General features: G+C 42.5%; 1 protein-coding gene across 3 annotated transcripts in view; it reads left to right on the top strand.

Annotated features, from left to right (window-relative positions):
• The window catches only part of FGD5 (FYVE, RhoGEF and PH domain containing 5), a 428,915-nt gene that overhangs the window by 298,153 nt on the left and 107,097 nt on the right, over positions 1-23,665 (top strand). For all 3 annotated transcript variants that reach the window (XM_078661708.1, XM_078661707.1, XM_078661706.1), the window contains exons 7-10: positions 2,266-2,422; positions 11,160-11,247; positions 14,839-14,889; positions 19,989-20,047. In XM_078661708.1, coding sequence (XP_078517834.1) covers positions 2,266-2,422; positions 11,160-11,247; positions 14,839-14,889; positions 19,989-20,047 — 355 coding nt within the window. The remainder of the gene's footprint in view (positions 1-2,265; positions 2,423-11,159; positions 11,248-14,838; positions 14,890-19,988; positions 20,048-23,665) is intronic.

The following is a 23,665-nucleotide window of genomic DNA, read 5'->3' as shown; positions in this document are numbered from 1 at the left end:
TCTGAAAGGACAGTGGAGCCGGGGCAGAGTCAGTTGTAGATTCTGGGACTGACTCCTACTTCTCCAGCATTTCAGAGTCAGCTGACTTTGGGCATTGCCTACTGTGCCCCCATTTATGTTATATGTTATAAAGAATTTGTATCGTGCACTAATACTCTGGAGTGTCCTGGCGCGGAAGTGAGCTGGGGTAAGGGTGGGAGCCAATCAGACGGTCTGACTAAACAGATGTGTTTTCAATTGTTTTTTAAAGAGTTGGCAGTCCACCACTACTTTTCCGTAAATAAGACTTTGGTAAATAGTAGTCTTGGAAGATTCTGTCGCGCCAGCACGGTTTTGTGAAGTTTCCAATTTTTGTGTTTCATGAAATTTGTACATTTTCCGTCCTAAATGCGACTTCTCCCATGCAATGCTTTTCTATGCATTTTGTTGACTGGTGAAATACAGAGGCCATGAGTATTCTCTTATCCTCCCAAATATAATGTTTCAAATATCCATTTTGATCCCAGCGTGCAGTCGATAAGATGTTGGTGCAGAACCCAAGCAAATTGCTGCGAATCAAACAAAGGGGCTTCAGTTCAGATCAATAAACTTTATTTGAAAGATAAAAAAAACAGACTTAAAAGTGCAAAATAAAATAAAACAGAGCGTAAGAACATTCCATCAAATCCTCATAATGCACTCAAAATAAAATCATGCTTCCAATAGGGTACCAAACCAAATTATTTCTAGTACATGACGCTTATTCTCCAATTCATAGCTTTCTAGATAAATAAAAAACGACATTGAAACGTACTTAAAATCGTACATCCATTTAAAATCATGATCAGAAAGATATCTAATAAAGGGGTTTCATCACCTGTGGTTATAGCTTTCACATTATGAATTTTTGTCAAACACATTTAGCCTCATCTTTCCTCCTACAAAATGCAGTTTGTGAATATGGACAAGTAGTAAACAATACTCAAAAGTGTAATATACTAAAACAGTGCAGTTTGTGAATAGGAAGTTGTGGTAAATTTTGTAGTACAGCAAAACACACAAGATGATGGGCGGAATGTTGCACAATGGCAAAACTTTCACCCCCAGTCACAGATCTGGGTTTAATCCATCGTTATTTTGCACACCACGCCACCCCAGTTCAGACAAGGCCATATGCAAATCAGTCCCGACCCTGTGCCTTATGGGAACAGTCCAGCCCGAACTGCCAAGCCATGTCTTCTAGTTTTGTAGTACTACTGTTATACTACAAAACATTCTACAAAGTGCAGTTTGGGAATCAGGCCCAGACAGACTAGAACTGTAATTGGTCTTTAGTTAGTAGAGAGTGGAAGGCCCGCAGTGCAGATTTTAAGAGGTCAGAGCATCACAGGCCAAACATGAGCTGCACTGGTCTCCTTGGTGCTTGGAAAGAGTCCTAGCTGGAATACTTATATAGATAGGTCCTTTGTAGTCCAAGCAGGATGTTACCACCTCAGAGATCATCACAATTTTGTGAGTTAGATGTTGAAGATGTTGTTTTACATTTTCTGTGACGGTATTTAAATGAGGTGCAAAATAAATGTCATAGTTAAAGAGAACTGCCAAGGTGCAAACCTTTTCAGGTGGGGGTGAGGTCTCTGTGCACCTGTTATCGATTACAGTATATTAACATGCTGCAGCCTCAACTTTTCAATCAAGATGATTTAAAAACCATACAATGTCTTACAATTTTACTGAATGCTCATGAGCTGTCATTTCCTATGATGTCATTGGGCTGTTATGACACTTCAAATATTCTATTATTTTGGTGAAATTCAGCTGCTCAATCAATTTAGCCACACTTTGAGTTTATACACCCAGCGCTTAATTTGAAACGGTGGATGTCAGTGGGTGCTCCCTGCACTTCTTTCCGAGGACTGGCTCTTATTAATACTGCATCAGACATTACCAGAAGCAAGAGAGGGAAAAACAAAGCAAAAAGCAGGAGAAAGCAGGACAAGAGTGAGCTAAGGGGACAGGGAGCTTCTGATAGTGGACTAAAGAGGCATTAGGTGGATTCAAGATTACCAACCATGGTACTGGGCACGCAAATATTTAATTGCACCAGCCACGGGCTTCTGAGCAGAGCTTTGTCACAGGCACTCATTCTTTTACAAATTAAGCACAGTACTTCCTTGGAGGATGGAGAAACTCCTCACAACAGGAAGAATTCATGATACTTAATACTAACTGTTACATCTATTTCTGGTACTAAATGCCTTGCTTCACTTTGTTTTCATCTTCAAGGGAGGAAAATCAGAAGCTTGCTGACATCTTCCTAGCCAGGGCAGCCAGCTTTGAGCATCATGCGGCCTACATCTTGCAATACGACAGGACTTTGGCGGTGCTGGATGAGAGTTGCCTACGGTCCCACCAGGTGGCTGCAGTCGTCAGGGAGTTTGAGGTAAGTTACCACCATTCTTTTGTTTCCAGCAACTGGTCCCATGTCAGCCATTTTGTAAAGTGGCAAGTGTATGATGTCAGCAACAAGAGTAGGTGCCACTGTACATATAATCGAATGAGAAACTGTTTAGTTCAGTCCTAGATTAATACAGTATTTATTTCACACTTTAGCTGGATTCACTCTGGGACCGATTCACAAAAGTAATATGAGACAAAAACCTAACTTTACGGCTTTCAGTCTTCACAAAAGTCATTTAGTAGTAGTAAGATTTAACTTTACTACTACTAAATGCCTTTTGTGAATACTGAAAGTCTTAAAGTTAGGATTTTGTCTCAGTTTAGTAGTAGTAAAGTTAGGAATCCTAACTTTACTACTGCTAAATGCCTTTTGTGAATACCGAAAGTCGTAAAGTTAAGATTTTGTCTCAGATTACTTTTGTGAATCCTGCCCTCTGGTTCTCTTTTGGCCATCTCCGACCAGAGTCATATATCATGGTGTGGTCCTTGTTGACAAGCTTCATGTTGTATTTTCGTTTATTTTGATTGATTGCTCAAAGCATCGGGGTCCAGCTATGTTCTTTATATTCTCTGAAACTTTATGACCTTCCTAATTCTGAGTTATTCCAGTGAATGATTGGGTTGAGAGAACTGAATAGGCTTAGCGAGGACACACTGAAGAAAGGAGTTATATGAACCCCCCCTCCCCAACCCCCAGAAAATGGCAACTTACATTGAAAGTTCTGAAGTTTCTTACAATGTATGGACCATTTACTTGGTTGCAGCTACCAAGAAAAGTTCAAAATAAACTAAAGCAAAAATATTTCCAATCCTATTTGGAGGACATTTCATAATCCAGAGAAAATTGCCTGCATCGGCTAGGGATTGTCCTGAAATGCTTGAGACCAGAGACCCAGTCGGTGCTTGGCTTGGCCTTTTGTACCTCCCATGAGACTATGTCAAGAAGCATTGTTAGCCCCAGTAGACATGGATTTGTAGCTCCTGAATATTAGATAACATCTTCATAAAGTTACTTGGATTATCTTCCTAGAGCCAAAGAAGTAATCTGGTTGACCAGGATGTTTCAATGTTTAATTTTCAATTGTGCAAAGACCTTGACGTTTGCCCATTAAGAAAGAGAAGCCTAAGCAATTGCTTGCATTGAAATGCCACATTATTTGCCATGTCCATTTACATACTAATCAACCTGTGGCCTCAGGAATGAGGGTGACGTCTGATATTTACAGCGGTGATCCTATTATGAAGGATACCTCATTTTAGGAGGCACAATGTGTCATTTTATAAGGGTTTTTGTGTCTGGGCTCCACCAATTACTCATGGTAGGATCTGGCTAAGACCTTGTATGATGTTTATCCTGGTCAAACCTGGCTGAGGGAGAAAGCATTGAGAACAGAGAAGGGGCGAGGCAGCGGCATAAGGGAGGAGATCTCTAGTTATCTGTCTTGCATGAGTCTCTCTTCGATTGACCTGGTGTTAGAGTCAGTAGCATATCTAAAGGATGGGCAGGGAATCGTAGACATGCATAACGCTGCATTTGTAAGCCATCTCTTATTATACATAGATTATTACCACATTACAAGCAGGACATTTGTCTTCCTCATTGAGAAACAGCCACTTTTCAAAGTACAAACAGAGCTTACCTCCCCTTAGTTTCATTATCATGTCTTTTAAAGTTCTTTATTTGTTAAACTACCCATGATATGTGGGTAATGTACGTGTGATTTGCAATAGTTAATATAAATTCTAGATGCTCTTTTCACATTTCTAGTTGTAACTTTTTGTATAGCACTCACACAGTCATTAGGCTGCTTCAAGGCACTAATAAAAACATGACATGCTAAAACTGCACTCACGTCCTGTGGCGGCCAATGTGTCATAAATAAGTGTATTTCACATATTCCATCATCACTTATATTAACCTCATGAGTTCAAAATATCAGCATATCACCAGCACCAGCCTTCTTGATCAAGCTTTGCATTCCTGTAGGTTTTACTACATGACAGACAGTATGGAATGATTATTGAAGCATGCATTACTTTTAAAATTCACTCTTTTGTATTGCCTTAGACATTTACCACTTTTCAATGACAGGAAGAGGAACCTGAAACACATACATATATATGCATACAAATAAAATATTTACATTTTCTTTTTATTGTTTTGAAAAACCTTCACTCCCACCCATCTGGCTCCTCCCGAACCTTCTGACAACGATGAACTCTCAAACATCCTTCGAGTCTTCCACCCCTCATTTTTAGCCATGCCACCCAACTAACAAGCACATGTGACCATTACTTAAAAGAACAACTCACTACTTCCCCTTTTTAACCCCTTCGATGCTGATGACGAGCTGAGCTCGTCATCAGCTATGGCGTTCGTGTGCTGATGACAAGCTGAGCTCGCCATGTAACGCCGGTTTTTCTAAAAATCCAGCGCACAGCGGGAAAACCGCTAGCGCGCAAGGGGTTAAATCCACTCCTATCATTCTATCCCTATCCCAAAGTCTTCCAAACACACAAGAAATCAAGAGCACAATCGTGACACAACTAATGCACAAGAAAAAACAAAAGAAAACAATTGTATTAGGCTACTAAGTACTCATTTTGGTTTCGGGAGCAGGGTGCTACTTGCCGAAAGCAGCACTTCAATGCCTAGTCAGGAGTCGTAAGCGCTATATAAATACATTTACAATAGATTGTAAATAATTTCTTTCTTATTTGGTTGCATTGCAGTTTGCACCTCAGCTATAACTGAGAAGGAGGGTATGTTGTGGTGGCAAAAAGTGATGAAGTGATGTTACTGTCTATGTTAATTAGATCACCATCTACTTTTCCAGGACTTATTTGCTGCTTTCTAGGGGCAAGATCGTGCAACTTGGGTGGTCAGCACTGGTTGGTTGGCGCTAGACAAAATTAATATATAAGTAACTTATCAGTACTGTCTGAGACAGGTTGATTCATTAGTTTGTTCCATGATGAGTGTGAGTATCCTGCAGGGCCAGGCATGGCACTTCATCCTCATTTATTTATTTTTTGCAGTTTTTCTATAGCGTGAACTGAATATGACTCGTTACTACGCAAGTCATTACATTATGTGGCATTACAATGCGGTCGTTACAACGACGTGTTGTTACCAGGCAATGCCATTACTACACAAGTCATTACATCGACTTGCAGTAGATGGCGTGCTGACATTAGAAATATATAATTTACTGTTCCAACTACAGCCTATGCAACAGTAGGGAAGGTGTTGGAAAAGTAAACTATACTATTCCATATGTTAGCGCGCCATCTACTGCAAGTCGATGTAAAGACTTGCGTAGTAATGGCATTGCGTGCTAAGAACGCGTTTGTTGTAACAACCGCATTGTAATGGCATCGCGGTGTAATCACCACGATGTAAAGGTCGTTTCCCGCGTGTGAACCTGACCCAAAGTTATTGGAGAGCTGTACATGAGCACCATTTACATTACACAAGGACACATTCATTGTTGGGAGGCACGGGGAGATTACGTGATTGGACTTGCCCATATAACTGGGGGCTGAGCACCAGCAATAATTTGTTGAATCTGGTTCCAATAGGCGCAGGTTTGTAACGAGAGTAACGCTACTGAAGGCTACGGAGGCAAGTTGCTTTTTATGACGGAGAGTATCATCCACAGTCTTGCCCACTGTAGAGTGAACCAACTCTCATCAGATATCTCCAGCAATATATGTCATAGATGCCAAAAGACCGGATTCAGGTGGAAGATTCACAATTTCTTTACGCCCAAATGACTTTATTGTTGCCTGTTTCCAGCCTAAAGTTGCCTCTGCTTCAATATAAGTCAGTGGTGGAAATACATTCCCTGATTTATTTTTATTTTTAAATCTTCCACTTTCCTGTTCTGAAATGTTGCCTTGCATGCCTAGGTACACCTTGCAGTCAGGCGTGCAGCACAAGTGTTATTCCTGACCCTAGAGAAACACTAGGAGACGCCATTTCTACACCTCCGAGTCCCACTGATTAATGGGGTGTCCGCTCTACCAGTCAGGAGGTTAATCCGGCCCCTGTCGTCGAGGTCGTAAATCACTTCCGGGTTCCGTTCTCATCTGTCTGTGGCATTTCTTCCAAACAATTACCCCCCGTTCGCCGGCAGCAGTGTAGGAATGAATCCCAGGGGGCCCTGCACAACCAGGCCCCTTCTGCAGACCCAGGAACTAGCGACTCGTCTTTAATATTTCGCCTCAATTTATTACTTACAGAAGCACTTAATGGGGTTTTGATTTGGGTCATAAATCTGGCGCGGGTGCGAGAGGGGCGCGCCCTGCCACCCCCTGGTTGGATGTCATTCCCTTGCTAATCGACTGAGATAACATGGGAACATAGGAGTAAATAATCATAAACTTAATGTTCTTTATTAAAATTGATGCGCCAAAGAGGCGCTTTACGGATATTTGAAGATGCTTCCTAAGGGCGAATAGTTTCTACGTGTGCACACTGAACCGACACTTGGGGTGTCTGTCTGTGTGTGTCTGTGCGTCTGTCGGGAGATATAGAGGGACTGTATGTTATTGAATGTCTGTGTGTTAGGAAGCATCTCAGAGACCCTATAAGAGGTCCTCTCTGCATGTTAATGGCAGTGACTCACATGAGTGTCTGTACACAGCACTTGAAATGGAAAAATAGAAGTGCAGCTCCTCTGTACCAGAGCAGCTGCTTGTTTATGAGAAGTACAGATACTCTCCAATTAAAGGTATTATGTTTTTTGTGAGAAGTGCTGGTACTCTCCAATTAAAGGTATTATGTTTTCTTGAGAAGTGCAGGTACTCTCCAATTAAATGTATTATGTTTTCTTGAGAAGTGCAGGTACTCTCCAATTAAAAGTATTATGTTTTTCTTGAGAAGTGCAGGTACTCTCCAATTAAAAGTATTATGTTTTTCTTGAGACGTGCAGGTACTCTCCAATTAAATGTATTATGTTTTCTTGAGAAGTGCAGGTACTCTCCAATTAAAAGTATTATGTTTTTCTTGAGAAGTGCCGTTACTCTCCAATTAAAGGTATTATGTTTTTCTTGAGAAGTGTTGTTACTCTCCAATTAAAGGTATTATGTTTTTCTTGAGAAGTGCTGTTACTCTCCAATTAAAGGTATTATGTTTTTCTTGAGAAGTGCCGGTACTCTCCAATTAAAGTTATTATGTTTTTTCTTTGAGAAGTGCAGGTACTCTCCAATTAAAGGTATTATGTTTTTTCTTTGAGAAGTGAGTGCATGTACTCTCCTTCTCAAAATAAAACAAAGTGCATGTACTCAGTACTCTACGGTTCCAGCCCATGTAAAGCACTGCCTATACATGTGTGAAGTTGGGCATAAGAGTGGTGTCAATCTGCACGGATCTGTTTCAAGGCCAGAAAAAATCGACAGTGGTTCACATTAATAACTGGCGGGTGCAAATACGCTGGGTGCAAGATATTTTGCACCACTGTTCGTCTTCAGTTTCTGGATCCGGAATGCTGCCAAGCCTGCCTGGAACAGGGACGGTAATGAACTGATTCTCACTGGTTTGAGGTGAGATCTTTAAGTCTCTTGCAATCCACGTACGAATGGAATCCAGTGAAAACAAAGTGGAGGGCCTTTCCCATCTGTGTACCCAGGATCTGGAACAATATATCTGTGTCCATCAGGACAGCCCAAAGGCTGCTCCAATTTAGGGAAGAGTTAAACACTCACCTCTTTAAAGAACACATCACACTCCATAACCAGCTACCTCTCCTGTCACTGACCCTGTGCTTGTCTTTGACCCTGTACATTACTCCATTGCCTTTTGGCTAGGTTCACACTATAGAAGTACCCCTTACATACATACGTACATTCACAAAGCTCTGATGAGCCTGAAGTGGAATCCCTAACCCGTTGCAGTACGCTGACGTGTCAGTCTGTTATCCCAGTCCTTACATGGGCCAGTGACTCCTGCGGGTTCCAGTCACAGTGCTACAATATTTGAAGACACTGGCACGTGGCAATCCAACAAACAAGTGCTTTGGATCACTCCTAATGGTCGGTCATGTTGCGGGTGTGTGTGAGTGCTTTGAGTGTACCTTCAGATTTTGTTTGTGTGAGGGAGAGAGAGAGAAAGAGAGAAAGAACAGGGCAATTGCCCATGGCTTGGGCAGTCATCCTTAGGCAAGCCTCAGCAATGCAGGCTTTCAATAACCGGTGCGAGCTTCCACTGTGCTGTCTACAGTTCTTGAAGGTGAAGTTGTGTTGACATTTTTTATCAGCTTTTTACAAAATACAATATACAGTACAATATTTGAAGTTGGTGTTAATGATGAACCTAATTTGTTTGCTCAAGTAGAGCTGAAGTGTGACTTGCAGCCAGATTCATCATAGTAAAATGGGCTCGCAAAGGGCCAGATTCTGAGAATCTGGCCCTTTGCAAGCGCTATTTTTGCATTTGGGATTCATCATCCCAAATGCAAAAATCGCAAATCTAGAACTCGCTAAATTGCGATGAATTGCATTTAAGGAATCTCAATTTGCGATTCCTTAAATGCAATTCATGAACCATTTGAAAATTGCAAATTCGCAATCTGGGGCCGCTATTTACCGCAAAGTATAACTACGTGGTAAATAGCGAAAACTTAGAAAAATGCACTTTAGTGCATTTTTCTAAGTTGTATGTTACACACACACATGTCCTTTGGACATGTGTGTGCGCAACATCAGTGTACATTATCATTTCAGGGGTGCTACAGGGTGTCCTTTGGACACCCTGGCACCCTTGAAATCGCTTCCTTATTTGCGATTCGCAAATTGCTAATCGCAAATAAGGAATGACTCCCCATTCATTCCTATGGGCCGGCCCATAGGAATGAATGGGAAAGCCATTCCTTATTTGCGATTAGCAATTTGCGAATCGCAAATAAGGAAGCAGTAGAAATCGCAAAAAAGATTGTGATTTCTACATGAATCCCGTTTTGCGAGTCTTTAATAGCGATTCCTTAATAATCCCTATTAAGGACTCGCAAAACATGACAATGATGAATCTGGGGGTTGGTCCTGCGTTACAACAATAAGAATACTCAAACGAATCTCAGCTACTGGCTCAGGGTCGCATTCCATGCCATTGTTTTACACCCACCGTGCCACTCTATACAGAAGCCTGCCAAATGCAAATCAGTCTTTGTCCTGCCCTATTGGGAATGGCCTAACACTCTAGGCATTCTGGCAGATGGGAAGCACTGGATACCCATTTATGGAGCTGCCCTTGTATTTTGCTGTTGACTTTGGATTTAATTTTAGAACGGTGCTTGACATCCAGTTCTGTATGAGGGCAAAGCAGGTCCTAAGCAACCCAAAATTGTTGGCAAAGGAGGTGTTCATTGTAATTTCTGAATCTTCGAAATGTTGATGATGCTTGATTTCATTGTCTGTTAAGCGGTGCTCCGATGGGTTCTACATAAAGGTTGAAGATTGCAGGAGAGAGCCTAGGTCCCTGGACCACTCCATAGGTGACAGGTAACTCCTGAGATACTGAGGTGCCCAAGTAGATGAGTTATTGTCAACTGGAGTGATCAATGTAACCCCCAGAACAGCTGCATGTTTCCAGATTGTTTCTTAGGGATTTGTGGTCAGTGTCAAATGTTTCAGAGTGCCAAGCAGAATGATCAGGAAGGGATTACATGTGTTGCTGATGATGACTGTGTTGTCCATAGGATGGCTCTGTACTGTTATCTGAAACCGAGTTAGTAGGTAGTTACTAGTTAGCTAGAATTGTTGTGACTGATTAAAGTTCTTCCCACTAGAGGTCATTATTCTTCCAAGGAAACGTTGAGCAGATCACAAGTGCAAACAACTTCGCTGTCCACCGATACCATTTACAGATTGTAAGAGTAGAATCAGTAGGGGTCGTAATAGTCATATTTGTTGTAGTAGAGATAGCAGTGTTGATATTAGTTTTATCATATATGTAGTACTGATAAAGCTTTTTAATGGTAGTACCATTACTTATAAGGCTGCCACTGACATAAGAAGAAGCCTTTAATAAGCAATTGCACTCAAGTTATAATAACTAGCTCATAATTACGTATAATAATTGCCTCGTGACATCTATTACCGTCACCCAGGGCCTGGCCTTAAACCATATGCCAACTCAGATACCCCATGAAAGGAGGACTCACATTTCGACTCCTCTCTATACTTTTCTATAATAGTATACTGTCATTAGCTGAAACACATTGAATGCCTGAAAAACATTTCTTCTGTGGTGATTGCCTCTTAGTGGTTCACACCTGAGAACTGGAATATCCACTGATATTCTGAAACAAGCATCTATCTTTTCTTCATTTAATTGCTTCAAAACATAAGCTTGTCTCAATTTAGAATCTGCATATGTGCTTTACATTATTCGCATAGAACATATTCCACAGTTATTTTGCCTAATTGCAGCAGGACAATATATTTCCTAGGAGGGGTTATCAGGTCATCATTCATTGGGAAGGAGGAGACGAGAGAGAATAAGCATGCATTATACAAAATAAATGACCCCCTTCTATGTGTTAAACTTATGTCAACTTAAGGAACATGGCTTTCAATGTAATTTTTGTTTAATATGATAGTTCCTTGCAACATCCTTAAAATAGAGAAGAGGGAACTTTTTCTCAGCCAAGTTATTAGTATTGATATATTGCCAACACTGTTGTTAAGCATTCTTGTCCTTTCTTTCCTCTGGGGAGCAGCAGAACCCAGACTGGGGTCGAGTGAATGTGAAACACCAACTGCTGAGGGTGATCGAGCGAGTGTTCCAGTATCACATGATCCTGACAGGTGAGTATTATTCAGTGATGTCTATCCGCATTCTAACTTCAGGCAACTATGCTCCGCGTCCCTCTATCTAGCACCCCCCCGCATTAAAAAAAGCTGGAGCTGCGGTCGCGCCTTTTCCTACTTGGCCGCCAAACACTGGAACGAACTCCCTCTGCAACTCTGATCAACACCCACCCTCCAAGAGTTCAGAAAGAAACGGAAAACCTGGCTGTTCGCCAGACAGCCCGCAAAAACAAGATGTCTCCTCCAAGCACCTAGATACCCTTGCGCGTGATAAGCAGCGCTTTACAAATATTATTGTATTGTATTGTAAGCAGGGACAGGAAGCACAAGGGCCAGTGGAGGTACTTATGGACAGTGGGAGTGAAGTTTACCTGTTTTGGGTGAGCTTAGGGAGAGGGGTGCAAATATATTTATAGCCTACATGCTGCAGACAGTAACTGCTGTTAATTAATCACCCTTCCCCTTATTATGCACCTGTCTTTCCTGAGGCTCATATTTGTCTACCGAGCCCCTAACAGTGTTTAAATACCGCAGCATAGGCCGTTAACTAGTCTTCACATCCTGCCCAGTGGGCAGCGTTGCATAAACATGCACGGGTTTAAGCACACTAGAGGTTTCACAACATGCATGAGGCAACAGACATTTAGGAGCAATGTATATGTTGCATTGTTCGCATGCACATGTTCTCGTAACTTGAATGCCTTTAGAAATGTTCAGGCTCAAATACACACATGGCTTTTGATGTACTCATGACTATAGACATATATAAGGTCAGGGATGCTCAGGTCTTCATAATATAAGTAATGTTGAGAAATGTGTGTCTTCACGGGGCAGGAACGTTGGGGCCGATACACAGATCTAACTTAAGACAAAATCCTAAACTTACTACTTTTGGTATTCACAGAAGTTAGGATTATGTATTAAATTTGTCTTAAAACAGATTTAAGACAAAATCCTAACTTCTGTGAATACCAAAAGTAGTAAGTTTAGTATTTTGTCTTAAGTTAGTTCTGTGAATCGGGCCTGTTGATTCTCCATTCAGGGGTAACAGTGAAGTTGTCTCGGAGCCTGCAGCTTGCGCGACACTCTAGATTTCATGCAGGCCTTTAGAGACCCATGTCTTTGCAAGACCAGCTCCATGGCTTGATTTAGCAATCTCTGCCAGAGCAGCCCACCAATATCTAGAGCTTTTTGGTGGTTAAAGAAGTAGCAATTGCCACTTACAGGAAGAGGTCTTGTATTTATGGTAGGAGTGTGGGGGGCAGAGAGTGCAGGACGGAGGGCACCATTATACATTAGATAGACATGTTACTGATTCCATGTAAGGACGCTGCAGCCATCAGGAAAATGACTGTGTAAGCTCTGTGTAACTCATCCGAGAGGCCTCACTTGGTCTACTGTGTCCAGCTTGGAAGCACTCATCTGCCGTCACATAAGGAGCAATGGTTGGCATTTAAGATCTGTTGAGATTGTGCACGCAAAATCAGAAATCATAGACTCTCAAAGACTGAAAAACGAATCAACTAGAGGAGAAGAGGACTATGTCTCACTGGTATTAAAATGGCCACTCAGTGAAAGACATCACAGTGCAACCTCAAAGCCAAACAGACATCACCAAAAAAAAAACAGCATTCTGTAATGACTATTGTTGGTGATTGTTAGTGATGCAGACTGAGTTATGAGAACTACTTGCATTTCTCTAGATAAAATGTGGAGAAAAACAAGCTTTGGCAATGTTGATTCTCAGCCTTTTGACAATCTCAAAGTTTTTATATTTTGTCATAATGTGTGCAACATTTTAATGTTGGGAAAGGCCTTCATCAGCCTAAAAAACATTGGCTAAAAGCAAAAATATTTTGGTGTGCAAAAATACACACATTGAAAAGTATTCCCTCGCCCTGAAGGGAACTTGGTACATGCATATGGTCCTGTAAAAAGGTAGCTTACACTCATCGTGAAGTTAGCCAATGGCTGCACCGGGCTAGCCCACTGCCCCATGCAGTATGCTGTACAGGACGTAAAAAAACTGAAATGACACAATTACAGACCAATGGTTGAAGAAAGATGTCTGAGAGCCCCTAAAAAGTAAGTATATTATACATATAATTCTAGTGCCAGATCTAAAAACAGCTCTCTTTTCCGAGCCCTGTGTCACTAACAATCGCCAACAATAGGCAACTTAGCATGTTGGTTTATTTGATGATGTCAACTGGCCTTTTGAGGTCTATTATGACATTGTACACTGGATGGCCGGTTTAATGCATTTGGAAGGGCAACATGAGAGGTGGCAGTAAGGCAAGAGACCAAGACTAACGAAACGTTAAAGGATACTCAGAAGTAACATACTAAATATCTGCCTCCCCAAAAGAGCAGTAATTACGAGAAAGTGCCAAACCGGCTGGTCCGGACTGGCTACCTGGCGTTTGGTGTTCTGCCGAGCTGGGGGCTGATTTCATTGATTGGGACCTGCGTGTGCTGGAAAAAATGTGTTTTGCTTTGTTTATTCTGAAGTACATGCAGGTCTCCATTAACTAAATCAGCCCCCACCACAGTGAAATTGGCCTCCAGCTCGGCAGCACACCAAAACGCCCGGTGGCCAGTCCAGCCCTGCAAACCGGAGATCATTCAGCATGCCGATAGTAATAGATTGCACTGCATTGGACTACAATATTGCAGCTCAAAGACAATAGAAATGTTGTAGACACCTAGAACCCAGGGCCCAGATATAGGAAGCCTTTGCGTTGTCCTTGCTTTGTAATTTTTACAAAGACACGCAAGGAGCGATTTGTGCTGCCTTGTGTGACTTTCTAAGGAAGTGTAACGCAACGCAGCAGCTTGGGCTGCGTTATATTACATTTAACTTGAGAGACGTTCCATCGGTGGAGCTTCGTTCCCGTGCATCCAACCATTGATTTGGGCGTAATCCCAGATTTAGAGTCTTGTAAACCTGAGCATGCGTCAAAATGCTATGGCCGCCTGGGTGAGGCTAAAATGGTGAAATATATTTATTTCTGCTTATTTCCTCTTTCCACGTGTGCTGCAAACTGCAAGGGTGCCTGCACAGGCAATAGGCAGCACACAGTGCACCAGCACAAGGAATGATCAGAAGTGTTCCATATCTTTGTAAATATGCAGCATTTCTGCTTTCTCCCTTTCACGCAACGCAGCAAGTTTGCTTAATAAATATGCCCCAGGTGCTAAAGTCCCCTTGGGCTCACCTTCCCTTGGCATCTGCTTCAAAATCATCAGTACAAAATGTGAACACGTTTGAAGGGAACACAAACTTGAGGAGAACTAATGCTTGAATGTAGAGCTTTGCAGGTGAGCAAAGCCCCCGATGTGCACGGGGTGGGCTCTGGCTGACTGTTTTTGGCACTGCTATTTACAGGTGGGGTGAATGGCAGCTTGCATCATTAGCACGTGCACTGTAACCCCAGGCTGCACGCGGCAGGGCCTGGGATGACAATAAACGTCAGCCTCCTGCGTTGCTGGGATGCAGGGGCCACGGCGTGCCCTCGTTATCCTTGGCGCGCGACTGCTTGTCACCTGCCTCCCGGGCCGCGTCTGACCTCTCGACCTCTCTTGCAGATTACTTGAATAACCTCTGCCCAGACTCTGCCGAATATGAAGACACACAAGGTACGTGGACGATGACAGCGCGTTGTGCTGACTGCTGTGCTTTGAAATTGTGCTGATGCGGTACACAGAGGCTCGTGGCCTTGTTTTTGGGATGTGAGCATCTGTAGGCCTCTTCTCGTAACCACTTTCTTGGGCCTGATGTCGAGAACCATTTAAATGTACCATGTAAGTGAGGCTTCCAAAGTACGTATACGACTATGTAAGTGTGTCAGGTAAGTTAGTAGGGCACACAACGTAGGGCCAGGATTATATGTGTGTCAGGTAAAAACGGTGTGCAACGTAGGTGCAGTCTTTATGCATGTCCAGGGAAGTAGGGTGTGTAACACAGGTCTAGCATTATATTCGTGAAATGTGTCAGGTAAGTAAGGTGTCCAAAGTACGTCTAGGACTATGCAGATGTGTCGGGTAAGTCGAGTACACAACGCAGGGACAGGATTATATATATATATATATATATATATATATATATATATATATATATGTGGCAGGTAAGAAGGGTGTGCAACGTAAGTCCATGCTATATACATGTACCAGGTAAGTAGGGTTGTGCAACATAGGTCTAGCAATATGAGTGAAATGTGTCAAGTAAGTAGGGTGTGCTATGTAGATCCAAGACGATATAAGTGTACCAGTAAGTAGGCTGTCCAACATAAGACCAAGACCATATAGTTGAACCAAGTAAGCAGGGTGTGAAATGTAGTTCCAGGACTTTATAAGTTTACCAGATATCCATGGTGTACAATCCTGATCCGGGACTATATAAGTATAGCAGGTAAGTCAGGTGTCCAACATAAGTACATCGCTATATAATTGAGTCTGGTAGGTAGAGTGTACAGTGTGGGACCAGGACCATATAAGTGTAGCAGGTAAGTAGGGTATGCAACATAGGTCTAGGATTACATGTGTACCAGCTAACTAATGGGTGCAGCGTCGGTCCAGATTATATACATGTACCAGGTAAGTAGGGCGGACTATGTAGATCCAGGACCATATAAGTGTAACAAGTAAGGAGGGTGTCCAACATAAGAGCAGGACTATATACTTGAAGCAGGTAAGCAGGGCGTGAAATCTAATTCCAGGACTTTATAAATTTATCAGATATCTAGGGTGGCCAATGTAAGTCTGGGACTATATAAGTGTGCCAGGTAAATCCGGTGTCCAACGTCAGTCCATTACTATATAAGTGACTAAGGTAGATAGAGTGTACAGTGTAGGTCCATGACTATATAAGCATAGTAGATAAGTCGAATATACAACATAGGTCTAGAACTAAGGGCCAGATGTAGGTAATCCAGATTTACCGATTCTAAAATACTGAAGTTTACCGATTCGGTATTTTAGAATCAGTAAATGGGATGTAGGTATTCATTCGGTAAGTATTACCGAATTGGTAAGATTCGGTAAATACCAAATCGATATTTACCGATTCGGTAATTCCCATTCATTCCTATGTTCAGGACTGGAGTAGTGTGGCTCACTGGTTAGAGGCGGCAGATCCGGGAGCAGAAGTCGGCCCGGGACGAGGGTTCAATTACCGACGCGGCAGGGTCGTGGACTTGGGTCAGCGGACTCGATAATTCTCACTTCGGTGCTTACTCTAATCAGGGGTTCCACTCGGCAACTCTGGGCATTAGCTTGCCTAATCTCTACAACGGCCCCATCAATTCCGGGGATGCCTGGCTCCACCTTGGGGACTCCCAGCAGGGACCATCCCACAGGGAAAAGCCAGGACGGGTTCCCCAGAGTTATACAGCGCCAGGAAACCTATGGACGGGTAGCAGTGCGCTTTACAAGCTCAAATACATTTACATTTACTATGTAAGTGTAGCAGATAAATATGGTGTCCAGTATAAGTCCAGGACTATTTAAATGTGTCAGGTAAGTAAGTAATTCGTTTTGAATGTCCCAGGTAAGTATGGTAACTAGCATAAGAACAGGACTATATAAGCGTACAAGGGAAGCAGGGTGTGCAGAGTAGCTCCATGACTATATAAGTGTACCAGATAACTTGGATGGTCAAACGTAGGTTCAGGACCATATAAATGTACCAGATAAGTAGCCATATAAGTGTTCCCGGTAAGTAGGGTGTGCAACATAGATCCAGGACTACATAAGTGTACCAGGTAAGTAGGGTGTGCAATGTGGGTCAACGACTATATTAGTATACTAGGTAAGTAGGGTGTCCAACGTAAGTCCAGAACTGTATAAGTGAGTCATGGAAGTAGAGTGTACAACATAGGTTCAGGACTGTATAATTGTACCAGGTCAGTAGCGTGTCAAATGTAAGTCCAGGACTATATAAATGTGTCAGGTAAGTAGGGTGTACAACATGGATCCAGGACTATAAAAGCGTACAAGTTAACCCCTTCCCTGCGGGGGTTTTTCACCTCCTGTGCGTGGGAAGGGGGGCCGCGCGCCGCGCCGCCGTGCTGGTGGAGAGCTCAGCTTGTCATGAGGCACAGCGGAGCTGCACTCATGACGAGCTGAGCTCGTCACGGCCACACACGTTTTTCGAACGTTCAGCACAGCGGGGAAATTATCCCCTCGTGTGAACTCTCCAACTGCCGTGACGAGCTCAGCTCGTCATGAGTGCAGCTCAACCGTGCCTCATGACGAGCTCAGCTCGTCATTACCACACAACGGGTTAAATAGAGTGTGCAATGAAGGTCCAGATCTATATGTGTATCAGGTAAATATGGTGTGCAAGCTGGATCCAGGACTATGCAAGCGTACCAGGCAAGTACGCTGTGCAACTGAGATCCAGGATTATATAAATGTACTAGGTAAGAAGGGTGCCCAGTGTGGGTCTAGAACTATATAGGTGTACCAGGTAAGTGTGCAATGTAGCTCTAGAACTATATAGGTGTACCAGGTAACTAGGAAGTGCAACAAAGGTCCCCCACTGTTAAGTACAAAGCTCAGCTGTCACGTCTACCATTAACACACCCACTCCAATTACTGCCCCATAAGTGTTCAAACCATATACATTCTCCAATAGTATTCTTCCACGCATCCCCCACACATAACATTCCACTAGCGGCAAATAATAGCATATTACCATAGAGGTGAGCAAAGTTTGTTTGCTGTCTTGGGAAGGTATGTGGAAAATTTCCAACTTTGTGTCACTTGCAAATTGTTTTTTGATGTTTGGGCATCTGCAGGAATATCTGACTTTCTACAACCATTTATGTCAGCAAGATCCTTGTTTAACTACCCAAAAATGAGTCTACTGAAGTTGTACTTTACAGGAAATCACTAATAAACAAGGAAATGCATGCAACTTAATGTTTTGCATTTACACAGCTTGTTTGTTGCATTTCTCTCAGATTAAAAAGAACTCAGAACCATTCTTTCAAATTACAATTATAAGAATAAAATTAAAATAAGAATAATATAAAAATACAATTATATAAAGAATATAATATGATTATATACAAAAATAAGAATAATATAAATATTAAACTAAAAATAAGGAAGACTATCTATGTTCTATGTAGTTATTTCAAAAATGCACATCACCTCACATGTCAATAAAATCTAAAATGTTTTTGGAATTTTAATTGGCCACAAAAAAGTAATGTTTGGTTATCAGAACTAACGTTGAAATTTTCCATCCGTACCATGGTGAATGCGTATTCGAAATTTTGGGGGTTTTACATTTCATCCAAAGATTGTACACTCTATATTTTGTGCATCTGAATCCATGTGATCCTGAATCCCAAGTAATAATAATAATAATAATAAAGGAGTTTGTAGAGCGCCTGGTGACGCCATCCCGGCGTATCCCCGCGCTATGGAGAGAGTAGCAGAAGAGGAGTGACCGACCTAAAGGGTAAACAGATGCGTTTTTAAAAGTTTCCTAAAGATTGTTTCAGTCTTGGCTAACCTAATTTCAATTGGGAGGGAGTTCCATTGGTTGGCTGCCAACACACGAAAGGAGCGACCTCCCATTCTGGCCTTCTTTATACGAGGAACTTTAAGAAGACCCATGCCCATGGAGCGAAGTGCTCTGTAGGGCTTATAAGGGATAGCTAGATCCTTCAGATATTCAGGGGCTTTCGTCGAGGTTATCCTATAGCAAACTAGAAGTGCTTTAAATAGGATTCTCTTTTTTATAGGAAGCCAGTGAAGAGCAGCCAGAGTGGGTTTGGATGCCGTTCTTTTGGGGAGTCTGAGGACTAGCCGTGCTGTGTTTCCATTATTTAAATATTTGGAGTGATTCTTACCCTTACGTGGGGAATTTAAATGAAATGCACGAGGAGCCCTTCTGAGAGGGCTTTTCACAAAGGTAACTTACACTTTTGAGTAATTTTCACATGTAATTTATTTTTACACTTTTGAGTAACTTTACACACTGATGGAGACATGTAAGTCACGCTTTTGGAATAAATTTAAACTCAGACTTTGTCAATAGCTAAAAAAGTAGTAAACATTCTCAGAGGTGTAAATTAATAAAATGCTAAAAGGTTTAAGTTACCTTTGTGAATCAGGGCCAGAATGTCTGGGTTGGTACTTCTGAGACAAGCTCTTGCAAACTTTATAACTTCTCATTGGCCACACAGGCGGATAAAACCATCAATGAAACCGGAGGAGCCTGTCCTTGTCCACATAGGTTTGGGTACAGGCAGTATGTAATCTGCATAGATGTTTCAGACCCAGTCTACATCCGGTTAAGTTGATGTCTTTGCAGTTTCAGGACCCAGATGTGTTGCTACTGTTATGTCTTATACACTGAGTCATGTTGTTAAGATAAACAGCTGACCATTTCTCACAGTATATAGAGCACTATATGGATAAGAACCCCCTTTTTCTCTAACTCAAGGGGCTCTGAAACCTGTGGCTCGGTACCCCAGTGGGGTCAGCAAAGAGCTTTCTTTAAGTTTCAGTGTGGGTTGTAGGCCAATTTAATGCCATTTATTCCAACTTAAAAAAAGATGAAAATGGAGATTGCTTATATACATTATTGCTAAATATTGCTTGCTAAAGGAAAATGGGGTCATGTCAAAGAAAAGTTTGAAGAGCCCAGTTGTGCATGGCCCGTGTGATTGTGTTTGGGTAACTAACTTATCATGTATGTTGTTTTTCCATTCCTTAATCAGCCGCCTTGGTCCTCATCTCCGAAGTTGCTGATCAAGCCAACGAAAGCATGAGACAGGGGGTAAGTAAATTCTGCCATTTTCTCACTGGTGGGACCCTACAATCAACTATGGATTCGAGAATACAACAACCTGTGCCCTCTCTTCAAAAATCAAAAACTACAGGGACCTTTAGTCTTTACCATGTATTGTTTATTTTTGTTTAATTTTGTTGTTTGGATGTTGATCGCCTTTCTCACTTCAAAATGCTACAGACCGCTGTATAGAATATAGTGATATGAAGGTCTATCGAGAATAACAGCATGAGTTACAGTATAGACCCCAGCAGTATCACACATTGCAGAGTAGAGAGTGTGGGTGGCTTGAACCATTGACCACTGGAGCTTTTGGAAGTAGAATGACGGTATGATATCGTTTCTAGTTGCGGAGTACTGGTAATGGTTGTGTACAATGGGCAGATATACAGTCCTTTAGCCTCCACGGAGTGTGAACTGCATGAAGAGGTATTGTTGGCAGAAGACAGTCTTTTCCTTTTTTCGTTCCTTTCTGGAGGGTTGGAGAATGGCTGCCAGACCAAGAAGGAATAGGAAGAATTTTCAAAGTCTATGGGCAAAGGTGGAGAAGACGTCTTTGCATGTATTGGTTACTCCAGAAGGGCGAGTTCATACTTTGAAGCTGTGCGCCTTCCTAAAAGTTGGAGGATTTAATCATCATGGGTACAAGGTCTTGTACACAATGCAGGAGGCTTTAAGTTGATCCGGCCTAGAGCGCAGGGGAGGCTGTGAGTGATTGAAGTTCGCATTGCATGGACCAACTCCTATGTGGCGTGCAGACTTTACGTAGGCAAGGGACGATGTGTGTAGATGGCTGTTTAGCACATCGCCCCCTCCATATGGGAAAAAAGCAATGCTAGCACTGTTGTAAGGAAGGAACTAAAAGGCAGGCACAGCTTGATCCTACACAGTGATAATCAGTGAAACCAGACGGGATTTTTTGACTATCTTATGTTTTGGTATGTTACTGACCACTTTCATTGTACATAGCTGCTACAGGTGTACAATTGTAGCACTCTAACTGCCCGAATGATTGCGGATGGTCTTGCATATTTGGATGTATGGTTGGAGTATGACCAGTGTGGGAAGATATGGAGTCGTGCATGTGGTCGTGACAGGCGGTCTGGTCACGTCTTGTGATAAATATGGCACTGCTCGAGGGTAAGTGAGAGAGACCGATGGTGCTTCTGCTTCATGGAGCTTTGCCTGGGGTTGTTGAGTTCATGAGCGGAGGATGTATCTTGTGAATGAGATCTGGGAGTCAATGTGTAAAACAAGTAAGGTACACTAGGAGTATTGTGGGTGTGACGCCATGTAGTACGCCATTATTGAGACAGTGCAGAATAAAGAGGAGAGCATGATCCTTAATTGGAATGTGGATAATTTAAGTAGAAGAGGTTCAAATTTAAATTCTACGAAACAATAGACAGTAGGAAATGTCTGCTCATGTGAATTCTCCAAGCGGTGTCTTCCTGCCATAATGTTCTTCTTTTAATTGTTTTCATCGCTCCATTTCAAGCTGAAGCATCCTCCTGGAATATAGCCACTCATTAGAAAATATTGAAAAATTAATTAATTAATTTAAAGAGCCAAATCACTGTTGAAGCCATTTTCTGTTTGCACGAGAGTCTTCTGAAAGCAGCAGTTTTCTCAGGAGTGCAGTCAGTATTTAGGTCTCCAGATACTCTGCATCTGTTCTTAGGAGTTCGGATCTTAAAGTGCCAACCAGTGACACTTTCACATAATCAATAATTAACAGAAATAGTACACTGCAGAGATGAGTCTTGCTGGAATGTGATGCTTGCAGCTTCCCCACAGAATAATCCCCATATTCAATTTCATTGGGAGGTTGTTAGAGATGTTATAGAGAAAATGTTAAATAACAATTTTATTTAGCCAGCCCTGCACCACCCACTAGTACCAATATTAGTATAATGTTAGGATGGCCCTTTGTTTGATGCGGGTCTTCTTGAAATCGATTTGACATCACTCACTGAATGGCCCCTTTAAATCCTGTTTGGAATGCACAATGAGCGCGTCCAAGTGAGGGCCTGATTGGTTCAGCTGAACATAACAATGCAAAAGTCTTACACAAACTAATTTACTTTGGGAGGGGAGGGGGATTTGTCAAAGGCAGTATTAGAAAATGATGCTCTTACAATTTAGTGCCAACTGAAGTAAATATGTGTTGCTGATTAGCATTTTTGGATGTAATCTGCTTAATGTGTGTTGTGTTCTTAATTAAAAAATCTCAACAGTTCTGAATCATTATGATTTGGGTTTTATTAATATCGAAGTCTATTAAAAAGCTGCTGTGGCAGAGTAATAATGTTTCAAATTGTGCCACAAAAATTGCCTTTGTTCTCAAAACTCGACTAATATAGCTCTTTCGATGCAGCAGATTTAGCCAGGATTGAAGCTTCATTTGGCCTTACTTTGACATATATCTAACGCATCCCTTTATATAGTACTAGCGGCCTGCCCCGACGTTGTCCGGGGATGAAAATGAAAGTCTAGAAAGTTCTTTATTACCTGTGTAGTCGAGCAGTGCATACACGGTAACGCTAGGTGTCCATTGCAGCCGAACATGTGCCTCCACTTGTCCAGCCAGTGTGAGGAAGCGCCACAGTGATAGGTGCCTCTGCAGCGCCAACGTTTAGCGTGTGTGGATGCAGTTTTGCCCCTTGGCCTCACAGTGTCCAACAGCTGTCACGCGATGCTGTGCGTGTGTCACCAACAGTCCGTGACATTTTTAATAGCGCCCCAGCGATGCTCAAGCGCCTCTGCACCCGCAGATGAATGCGCAGAAGTTCCGTCTGTGTGAGCGCTCAGAATCCGTCAATCGTTTGTGTGTTTGCGCTGAAGGCGCTGAAAGTGAGCGTGTGCACTGCGGTTTTGTGTCCTTGCTGCGGGAGGGGAACGTGTGTGTCCGCTCCCGCCGACGCCCCTGATTGGTCCTGGCATGCACAATACGCACTCCACAATCATGGCGTGGTGCACTTAGACGCCACACAGCGCGTTAATGTCAAACGCACCAGAGCGCTATCTCCCTGCACGACACGCCCACTTCAAGCACACGCCCATCGCTTTACAGCACAACGTCCACGCCCACAACGGACTACTTTCGCTTTGGAGCACAACGCTCACGCCCACAATGGATTACTTTGTCCCTAACGGTCTTTTTCCATTGTAATGTATATGTTGGGCTGGTGTATAGCCTATGTCCATCTGCTGATACTCTCCTTTCCAACGCTATATTGGGTGTTCCGGTTGGCGCTGTGGTTCCGGAGCTTACCCGCCTCAACGGTTTGGGCTCTCTCTTTATTATATTAGTATGGACTAGGTAGGACATGACTCTTAGCATATCAGATCCACTGTTTGTAGTGTTCAGGCATTAAAAAGAGGCAATGGTGATGGAGGATCCACTTAGAGGTGTTGGGAGTTTGACGCCCTAGGGATCTGGAGACCCAAGATTCTCCTGGTCATATGTAATTGCAATTGTAATTGTAATTTCATTTATATAGCGCTTACTACCCCTGACGAGACGACTCGACCTAAAAACTGGCCGTTCAACTGCCCACTATAAATCAGATGGATGGTCGAATGGCCAAACCTCCGATGGCCCTT

This window comes from Lissotriton helveticus, chromosome 9 (assembly GCF_964261635.1).
Source record: "Lissotriton helveticus chromosome 9, aLisHel1.1, whole genome shotgun sequence".
NCBI lineage: Eukaryota > Metazoa > Chordata > Amphibia > Caudata > Salamandridae > Lissotriton > Lissotriton helveticus.
Note: the sequence above shows the minus strand (reverse complement) of the source record. Positions and strands in the feature narration are given on the sequence as shown.